This window comes from Puma concolor, chromosome C1 (assembly GCF_028749965.1).
Source record: "Puma concolor isolate L17-30 chromosome C1, mPumCon1.1.hap2, whole genome shotgun sequence".
NCBI lineage: Eukaryota > Metazoa > Chordata > Mammalia > Carnivora > Felidae > Puma > Puma concolor.
In genome coordinates, this window is record NC_141674.1 from 175,139,238 (window position 1) to 175,160,504 (window position 21,267).

General features: G+C 40.2%; 1 protein-coding gene across 1 annotated transcript in view; it reads left to right on the top strand.

The window, feature by feature from the left end:
• The first annotated feature begins 1,359 nt into the window (after positions 1-1,359).
• Positions 1,360-21,267, top strand: part of ITGAV (integrin subunit alpha V) — a 92,733-nt gene continuing 72,825 nt past the window's right edge. Inside the window, exons 1-2 of the mRNA XM_086719108.1 lie at positions 1,360-1,682; positions 11,746-11,873. Of these exons, the coding sequence (XP_086575234.1) occupies positions 1,498-1,682; positions 11,746-11,873 (313 nt within the window). The 5' untranslated portion in view covers positions 1,360-1,497. The remainder of the gene's footprint in view (positions 1,683-11,745; positions 11,874-21,267) is intronic.

Genomic DNA, 21,267 nt, shown 5'->3' on the forward strand with positions numbered 1-21,267 from the left:
GAGAGAGGGAGACACAGAATCGGAAACAGGCTCCAGGCTCCGAGCCATCAGCCTAGAGCCTGACGAGGGGCTCGAACTCACGGACCGCGAGATCGTGACCTGGCTGAAGTCGGACGCTTAACCGACTGCGCCACCCAGGCGCCCCTGTGATTCAGTTTTAATACCTACTTTGGGAAAACAATCCAAAATTACTGTTCCAGTACTTGTAGGTTTTTAAGGTCTATGCAGTGCATTTATACTCTGTCTTGTTCACCAAATTCCTTCACACATGATACACAATATAGGAAAGTCCCCTCTCTGGACAAAGTTTACTCATCATTTCATCTCCATCCAACATTTTAACGATTTCTCACTATCTGCCTGGCCAGGTGGTAAGACTACAGAATATAAAGAAAGAGGTCAAGGTTCCAGTTCTCAAGTAAGTCCGGGGAACTGTCAGGAGCCTGGAGGCCGTGGAAACCCGAACAGCAACAGGTTCACAGAGGCCTTACTTCAATGGTGTATACTCCTTCTTCCAACTCTAAAATTCTATTTCTACTCACGCGTCCTAAATCAATGCGTTAGTTATTCGCAATCACCCAACTTCATTCCAACTAGGAATAAGGTTTCTACTAGTCTGACTTGATTTGAAACGATTACTGCCAATCCTTCAAGTTCAGCTTTAACACGACTCCTGGAAGGGGCTGTGCTAGCATTCTGAAAGTTGATAATTAAGTTCAGTGTGTGTGTGGGATAGAGTGGGGGAGGAAAACGACCATTAATTACAGAGTTTGGTTTGTGAGAGCCTGCCAAGGTTTTAGGAGTAGAAACCGAGAGGCAGATAAAGCTGTCCTCATTTTTAAACAAAAGTAGCACAGGAGTTCCCGGCGGGACCCGGGAGCGTGGGGTGCCCCTGGACGCGGGCGGGTTGGGACCCTTGGCCATCCCTACGTGCACCACTGTCCCCCTGGAGCTGGGTCCGAGGCCCTCGTCCAACAGCGCTGCCGCGGCCCGGGGATCTGAGGGACTGGGGCTTGGGCATTGGCACCTCGCTCTCGGGACGGGAGGCGACCGCGCGCACGGAAGTGCACCCGGCTCTCTCCAGTCGGAGGACGGCTCTCCTCCTCCTTCACTTCCTCCAGCGCCGCTGCCAGGCCTCCCGGGCCGGCTCCTCCCCCTTCTCTACCTCCTTCCACCGCCCGCCGCAGCACTCAGGCGGGGGGTGCGGCGCTCACCAGCGCAGTCCCGAGCGGGAGCCCAGGCGCGGGGCGGCCGAGCGGGAGGGAGGTCGGGGGCCGCCGGCGCCGCTGTCCCCGCCCCGCGCGCCCTGCGCCCCACTTCCCAGGCGGCCGCTCGCTGGCTCAGCCCTCCCGCCTCCCCGGGCGCTGTCGGGGACTCGCCGCGAAGCGAGCGGCCGGCCAGTTTCGGCGCGCGCAGGCGGCGGCGGGCCGCGGGCACCGTGCGCTCCGGGAGGGGTGGCCGCGGCTCCGGCCTCGGCGCCCCGCGCGCGCTCCGGCGATGGCTTCTCCGCCGCGGCGGCGGCTGCGCCTTCGCCCGCGCCGCCTCCTGCTCCTTCTTCCCGGATTCCTGCTGCCTCTTTGCGGCGCCTTCAACCTCGACGTGGACAGTCCTGCCGAGTACTCCGGCCCCGAAGGAAGTTACTTCGGCTTCGCGGTGGATTTCTTCGTGCCCAGCGCGTCTTCGTAAGTGGCCGCACTTGGAAGGGGAGTCAGCCCCCTCCCCCACCGCGCGCGCCCACCCTGCGTTCCCCGGGGGAGACTGTCCGTCCCCCCACCCCCACCGGGGGTTTAGGTTCTGGGCGGATGGACGGTCTGGGGAGGCGAACCCGCGCGGCACCCACCGCCTCCTCTCAGTGCCCCCCTCGCCTCTCCCCGGACGGACAGCTTTGAAGCAGACGTGCGCTTCAAATTCGGGGCAAGTGGGAAAGCAACAAAGGCTGGTCCCGCCGGACTCCGCGCCGCCCCTGCTAGCGTCTCGGGCTAGGTCAGGCTCATTCCCAAACTTCTTTTTTCCTCCGGTACCAGTTCGCCTTCCCCGTAGCCTGCTAAGCAGACTTAAAAAGCCCTCCCCCACACTTTCCGCCTCGCGGGCTGATTCCGTTTCTCGTTCGCTCCTTTTCCAGACATTCTGATGACTAAAATGACCATACCGTCGTGGTAAACTCGTGTCTTATCTCTGATACTGTCAGACCTTTGCACATTTGAGGGCGAACAGACGAATTGAATGTGTCATGTGTTCTTTTTATAGTGATTCATTATTTAGGTCATTGTTCACAAAGAACAAGGGTGTTTGCTGACTTTTCATTCACTGCGGGTCATTTGAATACTGCAGTATTTAAGAATTCAGTTACGTTTTCAAACTGCTAACGTTTTCGCGTTGCAAAGGCCGTCAGGATTTGTAACAGAGTTAATGTCACCATTGGATTCAAAGTTGTCTCTGATTTGACCGAACCTGACATCATCGTTCTCACCACCTCACCCCCATATTAGCGTTAGAAATGCTGATTTGATAGATGTTCACTGGATGCCTTCTGATGTTTAAGTCCTGTTTTCAAGAAGGAAGACTATTCTTAGGGCTCTTGGAAATTCTCACATTTTTTCTCTTCTCTCTTTTCTGTACTGAAGGTACTATTTTTGAGGCGGTAGGAGGGGAATAATCTTGATGGTCAGTACTTTGATAGGACCATTTTTCCAACTCATGTGTACCTACTTTGAGGGTGATCTAAATATCTTTCAATGATTTATTCATACTGTCTGAGTGTTGATCATCAAAGGTGACGACCTTGCAGCAGTAAATAGTATGGAAGCAAGTAGTGGAAACTAGGCATTGTTTTATGTGGTGAACTCAGTTTTGTTTGTTGTCTTCTGTTTCAGCGCCTTCTATCTATCCAGACCTAAGCACAGATTTTCCAAAATGATAAAAAAATGATCACTAAGTTTGGGCAACATTTACTCCCTCCTCATTTGATTTAATCATTCTGTCAGCCTTATCTGTTATTTGAAAGTTCTTTTGTTTCCAGATAGCTTCAAGGGTATGCCTTGATAGTACCGATTTTAGTTGTCATCAGAGGTGCTCTTTTAGCTTTAATTGGTACAGAAATTGTAGTAGTTTTGAGAAAATATATTGTCTTTTGACAAGAGTAGGTACTTAAATTAGCAAGAGTTAGCGCTTAAATACTTCAGAGCTGATGGAATGTTTTGTAAATGGTGTAAGTTGAAACCGTCTGAGTTTAGCAGTGTAAAGATAATGACAAGATGATAAACTTTAAGTGTTGTTACTATGGAAAATGCAGTAATATCGAACTGTTGTCATGAGAGGTTTACCATCTTTGATTGCCAGCCTGGACGGCTAATCTTTGACTAATCCTTGTAGTTATTGAATATATTATGAATACACAGGTTGCATGACCTCTCATGTGGGCCTTCAATGGTAAGGTAAAATTGAACTTGCTTTGATTCCATATAATATTTTGAAATCTTCATCAGTGACTTTGTTACTGATAGACTAGTGAGTTCTAGATGTAGTCTACCGTAAACAGACATCAATTTTGAGATTAAAAAACAAAACAACACATACAAACAAAGGCTTCTTCTTAGCTTTTCAGATTTTGCAAAGCTTAGTGTAAAATTATGCTTAATTTTGTAAAAGATACTTTTAAATTTAACAAGCATTGAATCCAAGGGACATGAGGATGTGATTTATATTAACAGCTGCACTTACTGTTGTTGTTATTTGGTGTGATTATAAACTTCTAAAATAAAAAAAAAATCCACAAATAACAAAGTGTTTATTAAAGACTCCTTTCTCCTAAAAGAAGAATCCCTCGATCAATGAGGAAGCAACAGTAATGAAGTCTCTTTCCATTGCTTCTAGTTTCTTTTGGTATCTAAATACTCCCAGCAAGCTGTAGAATTATTTTATGTTTCATTTTTGTTGTTATAAAAAATTGTTACTGAGTTAATTTCCATATTGTTGTGAAAACTAATGAGTCACTATTAAAGAAAAGGAAAAATACTAAGGACAAATATTAAGGTGACTCCTCAAGAAATCCCTTCAATCATGAGTCCTAGGTTTAAAGTGAAAGGTCACAAAAATTGTGATTTAAAAGTGTGAAAAGTAATAAGTCAGCATTCTGCATTTTTTTCCCCTATATACATTAATTTACAGTGACTATATTGCCAAACTTACATAAAGTTTAAAGATCATATACAGGCCATGAAGTAAAGTCACATTTTTCTTGGGGGAATAATTGGAGAAATTGAAAATTGCACCTTAGGTTTAATTAGGATAATGATATCTTGTGTTGATTAGCCTATTTTATAACTCACAAAGCACTTTTACTTATGGTATCTCACTTCACTCTATAGCACAAAGCACCAGGGGAAGGAGGGAAGTAGATAAACTCATTGCTACAGATGAGGACACTGAGGCCAGAAAGGTTTTCAGTCTTTATTTGTTAGAGTGGATTGGTGTGAGGTTGGGGGCAAGTTGGGATCAAAAGACAGGGTATGAAATTAAAGTCCATTTAATTTTAGGATTCAAATTAAAAAAAAAATTTGTTTTAAGTTTACTTATTTTTGAGAGAAAGTGCTAGTGGGGGAGGACCAGAGAGAGGGAGACAGAGGATCTGAAGGTGGCTGTGCACGGACAGCAGAGAGCCTCATGTGGAGCTCGAACCCATGGACCCTGAGATCATGACCCAAGCCGAAGTCAGACGCATAACCAACTGAGCCACCTAGGTGTCCCACAAATTTTAAATTTTTAAGAAGAAAGTAACTGGACAATTTTCTTATTTATTCTTCAAATATAAGGTATACAGTTCTCATTTTACATATATATTTATTTTCACATAATGCTATAATGAGCAACACTGGATTGGAATTCTTGCCCCCCCCCCCCTTAAATACTAATGAAGCCTTGTTTACAGTTGCTTCATGTTCCTGTGACCCCAAGGAAGAGGTGTGGGTGAGTTTGCCCTGGTCGCAGAAGGTCCTACAGCGCATTCAGTAGTTCTCAATTCTGACTTCCTGTTTGCAGCACCTGGAAAACTTTTAAAATAAAACTGCTGCCCTGGCAGCATCTTGGATTTAAAAATAGAGCTTCAACTTCATAATCCCACAGCCTGTGGATCTCTCCTCCTTGACCAGCCCATCTTACCTCCAGTCATTTTCACCAAGTGGTGATGTCAGTTGCACCTTTGTTTCTAATAATGGTGCCATCATTTTCTCTGTTGCCCTGGAAATAATTTCATATTCCTCCCTCTCATTTTCTATTTTTCTTTGCCTCTCCTACTGTAGTCCCCTGATATTAGTCAGTGATTAGTCACCAGACAGAAGGTCCTAGAAATTCTTCCTTGTTAATATTTCTTGCATTCCTCTCTGCTCTGCACCTGACTTCAGCTTCCTTGATTTCAGCTTAGAAGGGTGGTCTGTGGCACTCAGATCTTCATCCCTGTCCCCATCCTTTGGCTCTTAGATCTTACATGTTTCTGATAGTTTTATCTTTCTGAAGCATCTTTTTGATCTGGTACTCTACTAAAATTTCCTCAACAGTACGTTCATGGCCAGAGAGAAAGTCCAGACTGCTTAACCTGGATGAAGCCCCTTTTCCTGACACAACTTGCATGTACGTTTCAGTGTTGACGCACAGTTTCTCACCTCAGCGTTGTAACCATGTTCATAACCCTTCTCATAGTGATGCCAGCTCATTTTTGTGAACTTTGTGTGGCTCTGGCTATATTGGTTGTTTATTCTTGTCATAAATAATATACATATATAGACTATACCCTTATAATTTAAAAGGCAAGCTCTGTGTTGATTACTCCTGATTAAGCCCCCCGGGGTTTATAGGACATTATAAAAGAAAAGAGAAAACGTCTAGAATTTACAGTTACTGTGCTTGTTTCATGTCATATAAATGTTGACCCTGCAGCACTTTTTTTTTAAATGAAAAGTAAATCTGAGAGTGGAATTACCTCTCTGAAAAAACATTCATGCTATTTTAGACACATTTTTTCCTATATACGGGTGTGGTAATTTTTCGAAAGTTGCTTTTGATGAAGGCTCATTCACTGGTCAGCCCGGAGTCAGCCAGATATATTAGACATGCTTTATCTTGGGAGAAGTCAGTGCTGAAACAGCCAAATAACTTAGTTCATTTGGAGGGTTTAAAAAATGTACTTGTCATTGTTTGGCTGGTTGCCTCTCCTTGGTAGTGAAGGTCACATTCCCTGAAGCAACTGCCCTTAAAGTCCACTTTGGATAGGAAGTGCATCCGAAAGGCATCCTCCTGGTTGGTTTCTCTGATCCTCTTGTCTCCCTCTCTCTTCCTCTTCCTTCTCCCTCCCCATCTATTCTTTTTTTCTCCTCCCCACCCCTCCTGTACCTCTCCTCCCCCTTTTTTTGTTTTCCATCCTCTGTCTTCCCCCACCCCCCTTCTTGTCCTGCACTTTCTCCTCACTCCCTTTTTCTTCTACCCCTCCTCCCCCACCGACACACTCTGCTCTTTATCTTTCAGAATTTCTTGTGGCATGATGTTGATTAATAGTCTGCCCGTGTATGTAAACCATAATGATGGACATGTCTTGAGTCATTTGACCAGAATAGTGAGGATAAGGATCCTGATTCTGTTCTTGGGTAAACTTTTGGGAGGAGATAGAGTCTGCCAGCAGAAGGCGGCAGGCATGTGAAACGGAGTTGCTCAGCTTCAGATTTTCACTGCTAATCAGCGAAATCTCTGTCAGCTCCAGCTAACCCCAAGTGTCTTCCCCAGCTCCCCACTCTTGTCAGGAAGTGTTGCAAGTCCCCTACTTTGTACCCTTCTTCCTTTTTTTTCCTCTTGAGGTCTTGCATTTAAGTTAATTAATGATCCTTTGAGGAAACTGAGGAAAGGAAAGCCTTTTTGAAAATAGCTTTTAACTTTTATGTGTTCTACTTTATTAGAGAGAATAGTTTATTAATTGTTTTTAATTCTGGGGCCATCATCTTATATTTTTATGATGCCTTCAGATTTTCTAAGTTTGTTTTTGTCTACTGTCCACATTCAGAAATCTTTTTAGAAGTAATCACAGTGGGCATTGTTATACAGGAAGCTGAGGCTCAAATATTGAACAAGTGACTTTCTCAGTTGATTTATATTGGGTAATTGTAACCTATAGTATCAAACTGCTTATTAGACACTGCTGTTTATATTGCCAAATTTTTTCAGCTCTGTCACTTCTCTTATCCTAATTAAGTTGTTACAGACATTAGTTAGACATTCTTAGATGAACTTCAATAATTACTTAATTCTTATAAAGCATTTCATTAGCAGGCTGTTTTGTTATTCTAGTAAAAAAATACGTGATGTAAAATTCGTCTTCCTAATACATCAACAGGGCTTTTGTTTTCTGTAGTCTGTGTTGCTTTTATATTCCTTAATTTTCTCAAATATCGTCTTTTATCATCCTTTACTTTTTATTCTCTATAAATATTTAATTTCTCTTTATATAGCTCCTTCTTAGGACTTAACATTTGTCTAAGGCAGTTTACTTTCTCCATCTCCCCATTTTTCTTTTTTAAAAACTTTCTGTAATATTCTTTAAAAGTAAATATGTTGACACTTTGGACAAAGTACTTTCATTCCTCAGCTTTTTTTTCTCCCCCATTAACCTAGCATTTAGAAGTTAACAGTGCTCACACATTCCTTTTATATTATTCTACCATTTCTGTGGCATTTCACCAATGTGCAAGACTGCACATGAAAGTATGCTTAGGAAAACCTAACGAACACCCATGTTAGTACATCTAATTACCCATCATTTCAGGCCTACAATGTGCAAATGGCCAGATGAGAAGCAGCAGCCATGTTCATGGTCTTATCCAAGGAATGCGAACTTTGTGCTGCCAGTGGAGTGCAGTTTTCTTTCAGAACCCTCCTACCACGTCCTTTTTTGTGTCTTTGCTGAAGTCCCTTACTGCGAGTAACTTTCCAGCCCTCTCTCATAGTGCCCAAGTAAAGAAAGTGTCTGAAATCCAAAATTAAGAAGAAATATGTATGTAAAGAAATTGTTGTAAGGGTAATTTAAATAATTGGATGTTTAATAGAGGATGATTTTTGGTGGTAGTGGAAATGGCTATTTACATAGGGCTTTCGTAAGATTGAAGCCTGTAACTATCGAATTTACTTGCTACTTACCTGTCAATTAACAAAACTTTTCTTGAGTGCTTGTTATGTGCCAGGCCCAAAGATAAATTAGAGTCTCCTACTTTCAAGGAAGCAATTTATTTATTTATTTTTATTATTATTTTTAATATTTATTTACCTTTCAGAGAGAGAGAGAGAGAGAGAGACAGGGAGTGTGTGAGCTGCGGGAGGGGCAGAGAGAGAGAGGGAGACACACAATCTGTCAGCACAGAGCCGGATGAGGGGCTCTAACTGAGATCATGACCTGAGCTGAGGTGAGACACTTAACCGACTGAGTCACCCAGGTACCCCTCAAGGAAGCAATTTATTATAAGGTAGGAAGAATAGCTTTGATAAAAAAAAAATTATAAAAGATTCTATAATGTGCAATGTGGTGATGGTCAGGAAATGAGTTTTTCTTGGAAATTTCTAGGCAAATTCTGAGAACCACCTCCTTGGTCCTCATCTGGAACCTGGCTGTTACCCAGCACTGAAATCATATGTACACCTGTGATGGTATTATGGTTATTAGGACTATTGCAGGACTTGACCCCAGCCTTTTCAGGTGTAGACCCTGAAAAGTATACTTGTCTGAAATGTTCTTTTCCCTGTCATGCACTCAAAACTCATTGCATCCAGGGGGGCACCTGGGTGGCTTAGTTGGTTGAGTGTCTGACACTTGATTTCAGCTCAGATCATGGTCTCACAGTTTGGGCACATGAGATGGAGCCCCGCGTGGGGCTCTGTGCTGACAGTGTGGAGCCTGCTTGGGATTCCCTCTCTCCTGCCTCTGCCCCGCTCATGCTCTCTCTCGCTCTCTCAAAATAAATAAACATTGAAAGAAAATTTAAAAAAAAAAAACATTTAATCCAGATGAATAGGGGAAGTTGTATGATGTGTATGGCCAAATTTTTGACCTTTTGAAATGGAAAATTATTTATATTTATTTATATTTATAATATAAAATTATATTTATTTACATAAATAGTTTAGCTATTAACCGGCTCCCCTGCAGTAAAGGAGGCTGGATGACATTGAGTGCCCTCTTATTCATGGGGGTACGGCCTCTCCTACTCATAGTCTTTTTTTTTTTTTCCTGCTGAGTGAAAACTAAGTTGGTTGTGATGAGAAGGAGCCAGCATTGATGTTTTACTGATGCCAAATATGACTGCATAAAGCTTTATTAAACAGGGTGTGGTTCGGTTGGGAGTCTTGCCTTTATTTTGAGTATGGAGTGTTTTTTTTTTTTTTTTTTTTATTGAGTATGGAGTTTTAAGATGAATATCAGAAAGCAGGATTCCTGTTAAACCAGCCAGTCAGTCATGTAGCCAGCTCTTGACGAGTCTAAGTATGATTTAGCAGATACCACCCGGAAGAAATGAAATTGAAATTGATAAGTAAAAGTTAAAATGAGCACATCTCATATTAAAATGTAGCTTTGTTCATAACTTTAAAAAAAAGGAAAGGCAGTGAAGTATTTTCTATGCTACAATTTAAGTGACTAAATGTTTAATGAGGAAGTGAAATAATAATGGTGGTAGCATTTATTGAGGGCCTTCCATGTATAACTATATCCTGTTTTCTTTTATACTTCAATCAGTTTCTTTTCGTTCTCTCTTACTATATCCTCTTTCTTTACCTGACTCCTAAAGGCTCTTGCTCCCCAGAGCTCACTGTTTGGCTCTCTTCTTTCTGAAGCTTCCCGGCATGAACCCATCTACTCTAAGTTGACATTCTCAATACATGATCTCTGAGGCAAAACTCTCCTCAGAGCTCCGGACTACCAATTGGTGTCTAACAGATACTTCAGAGTAACATTGAGAACTGAATTCTTGGTTTTCCTGTAAATATTTAATCTGCCTTCTGCTTCCTTACTCTTTAGGCTTTTTTCTTTTTGTGCAGTAAATTGTTGTCCCATCCATGCACTTCAGAATGAAACCTGGGTGACATTTTTTAATCTTCCCTCTCCCCCATATTACAGCCACCAGCTATTCCTGTTCATTCTATTCCAGATTATTTCCAAAGTCTGCCCACCCATCTCCTTCTCCACCCGCCTTCCCAATCTAGGTCACTATTATCTCCTCCCTTCCCTGCTGAAAGTCTCTTACTTTCCTTGTTCCATTTTGTTCCCCTCCCTCCTTAATCCTTTCCCCAGAAGGCACCAAATATAGTTTTCTCTATTAGATTGTGTCATTCTTTTGCTTAAAAAAAAAAATGCAAAGGCTTCACATAGACCTTATGATAAAATCCAAGAGTATTACATTAGTTGAACGGCCCTGCTTGATTTAGTTCTTGCCAAGCTCCCCACCTTTATCATGTGTCACTCTTAGCTTGCTCTTTTGCCTCAGCCACACCTTTTTCTTGAAACTCTCCGACACTGATCATTTTCTTGCTGAGGGTCTTTGTCCCTCTGCCCGGGGTGCTCCCATCTACTTCTTCATGTCACACCCTTATCCCACCTTTCTCACCTTGCCTTCCCCCCCAACCCCTCCCCCCCACCCCAACACACAAACACTCCTTGGTGACCATCTAATCCTGTACATCTCGGTTTATTTAAAAATAAGTTTCCTTGCTACTTTATCTAAACGAGGTCTTTCCTCTTCCTTCTTTACAGAAGACTTCCTTTGACTTCTCCTTATCTAAAGTAAGTCTTTCCCCTCCATTCTTTCAAGATTACTTTCCTTTATGTAAAGAAGTTTTTCCTCCACAGCATTTGTAAGCATGACTGATTTTCTTGGTCAGGTTCTCTATTTCTTCCCAAAGGGAATGTAAACACCACCGAGAGCAGGAAACGAGGTTGTTTTATTCATGGTGATGTTCCCAGTGCCCAGGACTGTGCTCTGTGTAGACGAGACACTCAAGCTGTTTCTTTTTCTGAATGAATAGAAAAAACTAATGAAAAGGTCTCTTTTGCTTAAAAACTGGACTCTGTATTATTTTGTCTCCTGCTCATTTTATCCTGATAAGAAATTGAATAGCGATCCTGTTCTTTGGCCAGGATTGACTAGATTAATCCTCTGAAAAGATATATTTATTAGTCATTAAAAAAAAAATACTGAAGTACAGTAGTTCCAAAACAAGATATGTTTTCAAAAAGAAAAAAAATGATAGTATGTAGAATTACAATATTTTAGAATTATTTATTTATTTAGTTTTGCTTAGCATTCAGGATATAGAAAGTCTATGGCAGACCACACACAAAAAAACCATTCCAAAAAACCCTAAATCAAAACATCTGTCCCAGATTCTAGCCAGCACACATTTTTAACAGCTTTTTTGAGATACGGTTGATATATAATAAACTGTATATGTTTAAAGTGTACAGTTTGACCAGCACAGATTTTTAAATGACATGTCACTCTGAAGTTGCCTTATAAGATGTTATTAGCATGGATAAACTGTATTGAATAATGTATGTTTGTAAGAGCATCAAATGAGTGTAGAAGATAGATTATGCCCTCAGTGAATGGTTAAAAATAATTGTGGATAATAGCAAGAGAATGATTGTTCTTTCTAAATCATAGGTTACTGTTTATGCTTTGTGCCATTTAAAATCTTATCTTCCCTTTTGTATTTTACCAGGATGTTTCTTCTGGTGGGAGCACCCAAAGCAAACACTACCCAGCCTGGGATTGTGGAAGGAGGGCAAGTCCTCAAGTGTGACTGGTCTTCTCACCGCGGGTGCCAGCCAATCGAATTCGATGCCACAGGTAAATATTGCAACAGTGGCCTCTTTTCCTTTACCCTCTCTTCCTTTCCCTCCTGTTGGGGAGCAAGAATTTCTGTCTCCATTAAAGGCCCTTCTAGCTGGGCTAAGAATCAAGTTGACAGGAGACAGATAACAGGAGAAAATCAAAATTAATAGGTGCATGTATGTATGGGGAATCCATATAGACATGGAAATTCTGAAGACAGGCAGAATGAGGTATAGTATGTCATCCTGAACTAAGGAGAAAGGGGGTAGGGGTCTGGGATTTCAGAGGAAAGGAATGCATTTCATGCAGTGATAATAGAGAAGCAGATGTTTGATGATTAGATGTTTGCCCTGCCATACAGATGGGTCACTCAGATAAAGTTTGTCTCTGTTAATAACCCGTATTCTGAGAAAAATACTCAATTTAGCTTCATCTGTGTGGTTAAGGGAGCGACAAAAGTCTCTTGAGTCCACAGGATCTCAAGTGCCTTCAGCTCAAAATAATCCATATGCCAAAATGGCACATTTGGGGGGGGTGGGGCGGGTGCTGTCCCGAAACCCCTTCATTCCCCCCATTAGATATTTATTTAGTATCATTTAATTTTTAAAAGAACTTACTTTAGCTTAAATGTAACAACTTAATAAAACAATTTATATAAGCACTTCAGATCCCTAGGAAGGTTGCATGAAGACAAAAGACTTAACATTTTTCCTACAATTTTGTCATATATGTATAAAAGTCTTAAAAATACATTGTATTTTCACTGCTTTGGATGTCTTCAGTTTCAAACTGTGTGAATTTGCAGAAATCTGGGGAAATATATTAAAGTGTTTTTCTGTCTCTTCTGAGAAGAAGGAACAAGGCTTTTTGTCTTTTTCTTTGTCAGCAAAATTGAAGTGCAACTTACTGACAATTATACATCAAGTCCCTAATCATGAAATAATCTAAAACCTTGAGTGGTGCTACCAAAACCAGTTGAGGAATTTTTGTATTCAAGTAGATTTGGTTGACTTAAAAAAAAAATTCTTACCCAAAATTTCTTGGATAAATTATGCATTATGGTTTGGATAACATTAAAATCTTATCTATAGGGACAAATTTCTGTGTCAGACAAGACTGTGGTGGAAAGGAGAAAAATAGCATGAGGAAGATGGGAAGAAAAAAGTTGTTTTACATTTACATCAATGAAATAAAATATATAGAATCCTGTACACATTTGTATTGGTATATTTGTCTACATTTGTGCAAACTTAGAGAATCTTCAAAGAAATAATGTGGCATTCTTTTGGTAAAATAGTTTTACAGAATTTTTTAACAATTTTGATTTGCTGGCTTTGAGAGAATATTTTAAGATAAGCCTAAAGACAACTAATTTTTTTTCCATATTGTTGTTTCCTGCTAGTTCTAAAATATATTAGTTCTGGGAATTATAATATTAGTGAAACAGGAATTGTGGTATAGGCTGTTCCATTTGGCATTCTGGTCAGTGCCAAAATGAGTGTCTGTCATTAAATTAACTCTTAATAGAAATCAGGTCACATATTTGTTTTTTTCCATTTGAAATCATCTACATTAAGCCCTGTTGTATTTTCCATATATGGCTGACATTTGGAAAACCCCAAGAGTATGTCAATAGGCTCTATTTGACTACAAATGGAGAAACACCAGTGATTCAAAATAATATGGGTCAGGGCATTTATATCTTCTAACAAAATAAGATAATAATAAAATGAAACCATACTTTAGTTTTGATAAGTTGTACTTTTCAGATATATTTCTCAACACCATAGGTTTTTATGGAACACAAGATTATTTATTGCTTTTTTTAAATTTAGCTTATGTACTGTTCTGTTTATTAACAAATTAATATATGCACTTGGTAAAAAAAAATTTCAAACAGTCCAAAAAGGGTATACAATGAAAAAAAGGAGTCTCTCACATCAACCTGCTTAGAGGCAGTTGTTCTAAACAATTTCTTTGATCTTTTTAGAATTTTCTTACTCCCACATATGTGTATATCCTTAAAAAAAAGACTCACAAATAAGAATATACTCAATATTTCTGTTAAGCACTTGACTCCTCCCCACCCCTCCCAACAATATAAATCTTTTGTAGAGTTTTCCTTTCCATATGTATATATAAGCAAGAGTTTATCTTGTTCTTTGCAAAATACTGATGGTATTTATTCTTTAGTGTATATAACCTAATTTATTTAACTTGTATTTCCTGTTGCTGGACATTTAGATTGTTTCTAATCTTTTGTAATTATGAACACTGCAGTAGTGAAAAATCTTATATGTATGTATTTATGCAAATGTGTGAGTATGTGTGTAGGATAAAGTCCTAGCAGAGGATTTTTAAATATGTACATTTGAAGTTTTGATAGGTGTGGCAAATTATTCTTCACAGAGGTTTATATTCCCCCAATTTTACAATGGGAAGAATTTTACAATTCCTCCTTTTCTGACATCCATGACAACACCATTTATCATCATACATTTATCTTTGTCAACTTTATATTGTAATTATCCTATCCATATTATGTATCTATTTATGTATATTTTATATGATTATGTTAATTTACATTCCTTTAATGGTAAGATTAATCATCTTTGCATTTGTTTGTAAGCCATAGCATTCCTTTTCTTGTGCACCACTATTTACTATATTTACTTATATTTTCTATTGATTTGTGATTTTAAGAAATTAATTTCAGTTGATGGCATTCTATCCTTTTAGTTGCTTATGCCAAAATCTGGAGTTATGTGTGACATTACATCTATCAGAAAATCAAAATCTAACTGCTTCTTGTCATTCTGCTGCTCACATCCTGGTCTAAGCCACCATTGTCTCCCACCTGCACTGTTGCCCTGGACTCCTGAGTTAGCAAGGGTACTGCCAGGAAAGAGATGGTATGCTTAAATTGGGATAGTTTGAGGAGCTTTTAGTAAACGAACTATTTTAAAAGACTACTGTGCAAGGTCTCATTACAATTGGGCCCCTTGGCCTGAAGGTAGATTGGGAAGGGAGTGGTTACTAGAATTCAGAGGATTAGGTGGAGAAAGCCACAGGACAGGAGCTGTGGCTTTTGTCCAAGGGCAGTAGCCAGTCCAGAGTAACTGGAAGGGAGGAGCAGGGGAAAAAAACCACCCTGACTCACTCTCTTCCCTCCCTTTGATCCTGTGTGTGCTCCCCACTGGTGGAATCCACATGGGAGCCAGGGGACACGGCAGTCCGTGAGTTCATCCTGGTCAACATCCTGGGCCAAAAGCAGGGTGGATAGGAAACCTGGAGGAGCAGTTGGAAGAGAGCTGGTATGTGTCACTGTTTTCCCCACTTCTGCCCTGGATACTCCCAGACTGTTCTCTACAGCAGCCAGAGTGATTCTTTTAAAACATTCCGATTATAACACTCCTGTTCATATTCCACTAATACCTTACCATCTGTCTTATAGGAGCCGAGAGGTCCCTGAGTTTCAGTCCACTATTTGTATCTTTAACTTCATCTTCTGCTATTCTCCTCTCTATTCTTTTCCAGCCTCATTGGGTCTCTTTGCAGTGGCTCATAAACAAAAGACACATTTCCACCTCACCCTTGCTTTGGCTCTTCTCTCTGCCTGGAACATTGTTTTCTCAAATGTCCATTGGGTGCCCCCTCCACCCCTACCTTCAAATACCATCTTCTCAGTCATTCCCTGACCATCTAATTTAAAATTGCAGTTGCCCCTTTCCCACTTTGTGCTCTGTCCTCTTTTCTGCCTTTTTTTTCCCCTGGAATACTCACATTGCTACATAAGGTATTTATGTAAGGTAGTTAATGTCTCCTTCTTTCAGTTAGTTTGTATGTTCTATGAGAACAGTTGCGTGTGTGTGTGTGTGTGTGTGTGTGTTAATCTGTTTTGTTCACTGCTGCAGCCCTAGGGCCTACAGCAATGCCTGGTGCCTAGTACAAGTTGGTGCTCAGCAAATTGAATAGGTGAGTGAATGAATGGATCATAAGAGCCTTTCCTATAGTGAAGAAATAAAGTTTTAGTTATAGGTGTACAGATAAGTATTTTTTGGTCTGTTCTCTTTTTTCCTGAAGATATTTTTGTAATCATGTTGTATAACTTCTGAGACTTCCCTCATAAAAGGAATATATAAATTAAGACTTCGTTTTTTACAATTAGAATTTTTGTCCAAATAGGTTTTGTTTTGTTTTTTAAGAAAAGACGATAATATAGATTGCAATAAGCTAGTCAGAATAACGTGTATCTAGAAAGACACTGTCAGACTGTGTCTTGACTGTGGAAGAAATGCTTACGTTTAAGCATCCCCCAAACTTGTCTTACACCTCTCCTGAGGAGCTCATTCCATCCAAGCCCAAACACATAAACATCTCTGCACCACAAATATCTTTTTTACCTTTTTCAGCATCTCAAGGGAGGTAGTGGCTTTTCTGTCTATCTTTCCCTCATCTCAATCGCATGTCAAGGGAGACAATAGCTGAGCATATTAGTGTGGTTTGTGGAGGCGAACTACCTGGGCTCAAACCCTGGTTCTGCACTTACAGCTATTTAACTTGCACTGTCTGTTACTGCCAGCTGCCCGATGCATTGTCCTCATCAGACTTGCTCCTGGGTATGTGTTCAGCTGAATGAGTTAATATGTGTGTGAGTTCAGACATGTAATGTGCTTAGTACAGGGACTGGCACATTGCGGTGGCTCAGTAAATACAAGCTGCTTTGTATTGTTACCACTTACTCCCTCTGCTTTCTCATGGACACTGCCTGTTCTTTCATTTCTCTCTGTCCCTGCTCTGCATTTGCCCTTTTTCTTTCATTCTCTCTCTCTTTCTCTTTTTATTTTTTAATATTTACTTGAGAGAGAGAATGAGGGAGAAAGTACGAATTCGGGAGGGAGAGAGAGAGAGAGAGAGAGAGAAAGAATCCCAAGGAGGGTCCTTGCTGTCAACACAGAGCCCAACGCAGGGCTTAATCTCATGAACCTGAACTGTGAGATCATGACCTGAGCCTAAGAATCAGATGCGTAACCGACCTAGCCACCCGGGAGCCCCTATTTTTTTCTTTTTTCCTTTCCTTTTCTTTCATTTCCTTTTCTTTTCTTTCCTTCTCTTTTCTCCCTTCTGTTCCCTTCCCTTCCTCTGACTTTTCCTTTCCCTGACTTTCAAACATGTTTAAATTGTTTCTACCTGAAAAACTAATCAAAACAGCTTCCCCTTGAACATTATCTCCTCTCAGTCATTTTCCTTTCTCTGTCTCTTCACATCCAGGATAATTGAATCCACTTCATCACTTTCCATGTTTAGTCACTTCAGTCTGGCAACTCAGCAGTGGCTCTAACTGAAATCGTTAGTAGCCACCTACTTCAGTGGACACTTTGGACCCCTCATCTTATTGGACTTTTTACAGTTTGCTCCACTGACCATTCCTTCCTTATTTTAAAGTCTCTGCTCTTTGACTGGAACTCTCATGTCCCCTTATTGTTCCGAACCTTCTTGATGCTGTGGTACAGTTTGCCCTGTGACTCTTCTTTCTTCACTGACTTTATATTTGCTGTACATTGTGATGTCTTGAAAAGGAAATAGGCCTTGGAGTCAGACAGGCTTGTCCAGCTTTGTCATTTTTCCAGTGTTAGTTGGGAAAATTACCTACCTTTCTACATTCTGTAATACATTGCTGGGGTGATCATGAAGAATTTAAATTAGGTAGTTTATCTGCTACTTTATTGTGTTTCTGGGTGCAGAAGAGACTTTAATGCTTAAAAGGGCTCCATGCTGATTCTAATATTTTGGAAATAAAATTCACAAAATCATTTTTTTAAATTATATCTGGTTTATATGATGTGGTAGATATCACGACTGTCCATCAGTATCGTGTTTCTAAAACTGGGAAAACCTTGAATTTAAATATGCCCATGTGACTTTTTTTCTAGCCAATTAAACATGAGTAGAAGTGTATCAATTGTGGGTAGAAGGATTAGGAGTTATTCTTCCTCTCCTCTTACCAGATGCCATAGTAAGTAGTGATAGTTTAAATGATAGAGCCTCCATTAGCCTGGGTCACTGAGTGAGGAAGACTTGAAGCATAGACGCTTTACTAATCTATGATGTACATGTACAAAATAATTCTTTGTTATTTTCAACTAATGGATTTTAGGGACGCTTGTTATTACAGCATAATGCAGCCTAACTGAATTAATACATACAGGGACAGTGACATTGAATGTTATCAGTAGTTGGCTGTTGGAAAATGGTTACTGAAACCCTTTTCTATCTGCATGCCAATTTGATCTTGTCTTTTTGTTCTATTTTACTGGATCCTGAGTGGTTAAGTGACTAGATATCATTGCTTATGCTAAAAATGGTCCTGGGTCAGTAACTGCATTTAGACTGGGAGAAATTGTAAATAGACTGAAAATACATGATAGGGATGCTGTACGCAGCTCTAGGGTTCCCTGAGTACAATGATTTATAAATGGCATGTCCTTTGTGGGAATTCTGAAAGCAATGGCTGTGAAGTTAGTATAAGAGGTACCATTCCTTTGGGGCATGAAGCTTTGAAGCTGGGGTAGGTCCTCTCTGCCCACCATATCTTGTTTCTTCCTGTGTGAGCTGTTACCTAGTGAGGCGAAGAGAAGAGCTCTGAATATCCGTATGTATGCACTACTGCACGGGGAAAGTCACGTAAGCACTCTGATCAGGGAGGGATGTCTGCTTCTGCCCTATATCCTCTAAATAGACTGGTGCTATGTGTGGCCTTTGGCAGTTTTGTGAGTCTGAAACTTCAGTTGAGCCTTGAGAAGGCTCCCTGATGATTTTTGCCACAACATTTGATGGTTGGTAACTAACTGCATGAATTATTTTAGGCTCCTTTGTTTCATGGACTGTTTAAGAAAACAATAGTGACTTTTAGCCCTTCCTGTAAAAAGAACAGACCTCAGCCAGCTCCACAATAGGGTGCTTTTTGCCGATCTAGAAATGCTTGGTGTTAAATAGTATATTGTGAACAGCCTTTACCAATTTCCCTCCTCCTCTGTTTCATCAGGTTCTGCTATACAGACGGTCTTAGTGCCCTAACTGAAGCTCTTTTTCTTCATTGAGCTAAAATTTACGTTGATTTTTTTTTCCTGGTTATGTTATGATGTGTTTGTTTTCCTGGCTAGACTAAGCTCTTCAAAGCAGGGAACAAATTTATTTCTGCTCACCATTGTATGCTAGTAGTGTATGGAGAGGTAGGGTATATAGATACAGGTATATATGGTAGAATGCATGTGTGTGTATTTTGCATATAGGTTTGGGTTCTTTGTGAAAAGCAATAAAAATTGACTTTGGCTAAATTTAGCTGAACAGGAAGTTATTAGAAGGATATTGATAACTCACTAGTTTTCTAAAAAATGGGCCACAGAAGCTAGCAGAGGAACCATTGGTCCTGTGTTTTACTGCTGCTGGAACCACTGTTGCTGAGCATGGAACAGCAGCAGGAGAATAATTTCTTACACATCCCTGTCTCTATGCATCACTTGCTGGAGATTCAAAGCTTTTGTGGTAGTATCTGAAAGCCTGAGTCTCTGTCTCCTGCCTGTGAAAGTCAGGAAAAGCCTGGCTTCTCTCACACAATTAAGAAAAGATAGATTATAAGCTTGTGTCAGGAAACAAAACTTAGCGTCCTTCAAAAGAAGAAAAAGTATAGAAGCAAGAGGGTGCCTTTTTTTCTTTTTGGTTGGAAAATAAGGTAATAGAAAGAAAACATCGTTTAAGAATAAATAGTGTATCTTCACAAAAATAAACTCAAAATGGATGAAAGACCTAAACGTGAGACAGGAAGCCATGAAAATCCTTGAGGAGAAAGCAGGCAGAAACCTCTTTGACGTTGGCCACAGCAACTTCTTACTCAACACGTCTTCGGAGGCAAGGAAACAAAAGCAAAAATGAACTATTGGGATCTCATCAAGATGAAAAGCTTCTACACAGTGAAGGAAACAATCAGCAAAACTAAAAGGCAACCGACAGAATGGGAGAAGATACTTGCAAATGGCATATCAGATAAAAGGTTAGTATCCAAAATCTATAAAGAACTTGCAAAACTCAACACCCAAAAAACAAATCATCCAGTGAAGAAATGGGCAAAAGACGGGAGTAGACACTTCTCCAAAGAAGACATCCAAATGGCCAGCTGACACATGAAAAAATGTTCAACATCACTCATCATCAGGGAAATGCAAATCAGTACCATCTCACACCTGTCAGAATGGCTAACAGTAACAACTCAGGCAACAACAGATGTTGGCGAGGATGTGGAGAAAGAGGATCTCTTTTGCACTGCTGGTGGGAAAGCAAACTGGTGCAGCCATTCTGGAAAACAGTATGGAGGTTCCTCAAAAAATTAAAAATAGAACTACCCTACAAACCAGCAATTGCACTACTAGGTATTTATCTAAGGGATACCAGTATGCTGTTTTGAAGGAGCACATGCACCCCAATGTTTGTAGCAGCACTATCAACGATAGCCAAAGTATGGAAAGAGCCCAAATGTCCATCAATGGATGAATGGATAAAGAAGATGTGGTATATATATATGTGTGTGTGTGTGTGTGTGTGTATGTGTGTGTGTGTGTTTGTACATATTACTCGGCAATCAAAAGAATGAAATCTTGCCATTTGCAACTACATGGATGGAACTAGAGGGTATTATGCTAAGTGAAATTAGTCAGAGAAAGACAAATATCATATGACTTCACTCATATGAGGACTTTAAGATACAAAACAGATGGATATAAGGGAAGGAAAGCAGAAATAATATAAAAACAGGGAGGGGGACAAAAATCTAAGAGACTCTTAAATATGGAGAGCAAACAGAGGGTGGTTGGAGGGGTTGTGGGAGGGGGAGGGGCTAAATGGGAAAGGGGCATTAAGGAATCTACTTCCGAAATCACTGTTGCGCTATATTCTAACTAACTTGGATGTAAATTAAAAAATAAATAAATTAAAGAATACATGGTGTATCTATTACTGAGTGATAAATAATTTATGGGCTAATTTTATTTTCAGTGTTTACCAAAGATGTAACTGGATGCTTAGTGTATAAATTTGTTGGAAGGTGATTTCACTGTAGCTGGTCACATACATTAAGACACATAGTAGTAGCTAAGGAAGGACGTCTGGATTTTGTCTTAAAGGCAGCATAGCACTTAAAGAAACTAAAGAAGCTCTTAAACAAAAAGATAAATATGCTTAATGTGCTTTCCTTCCTACTCCAGGGCATGATTTTGGGTAGGTGGAGAGGAGGGAAGATTTCAAAAATATTTTTGGAAGACCAATCTACATTTATTTTATTTGAATTCTGAGTGGTAGACACAAATACATTTATACCGAATAAAGAAGGCATAACTGGGAAGTATTGAACTCTTCC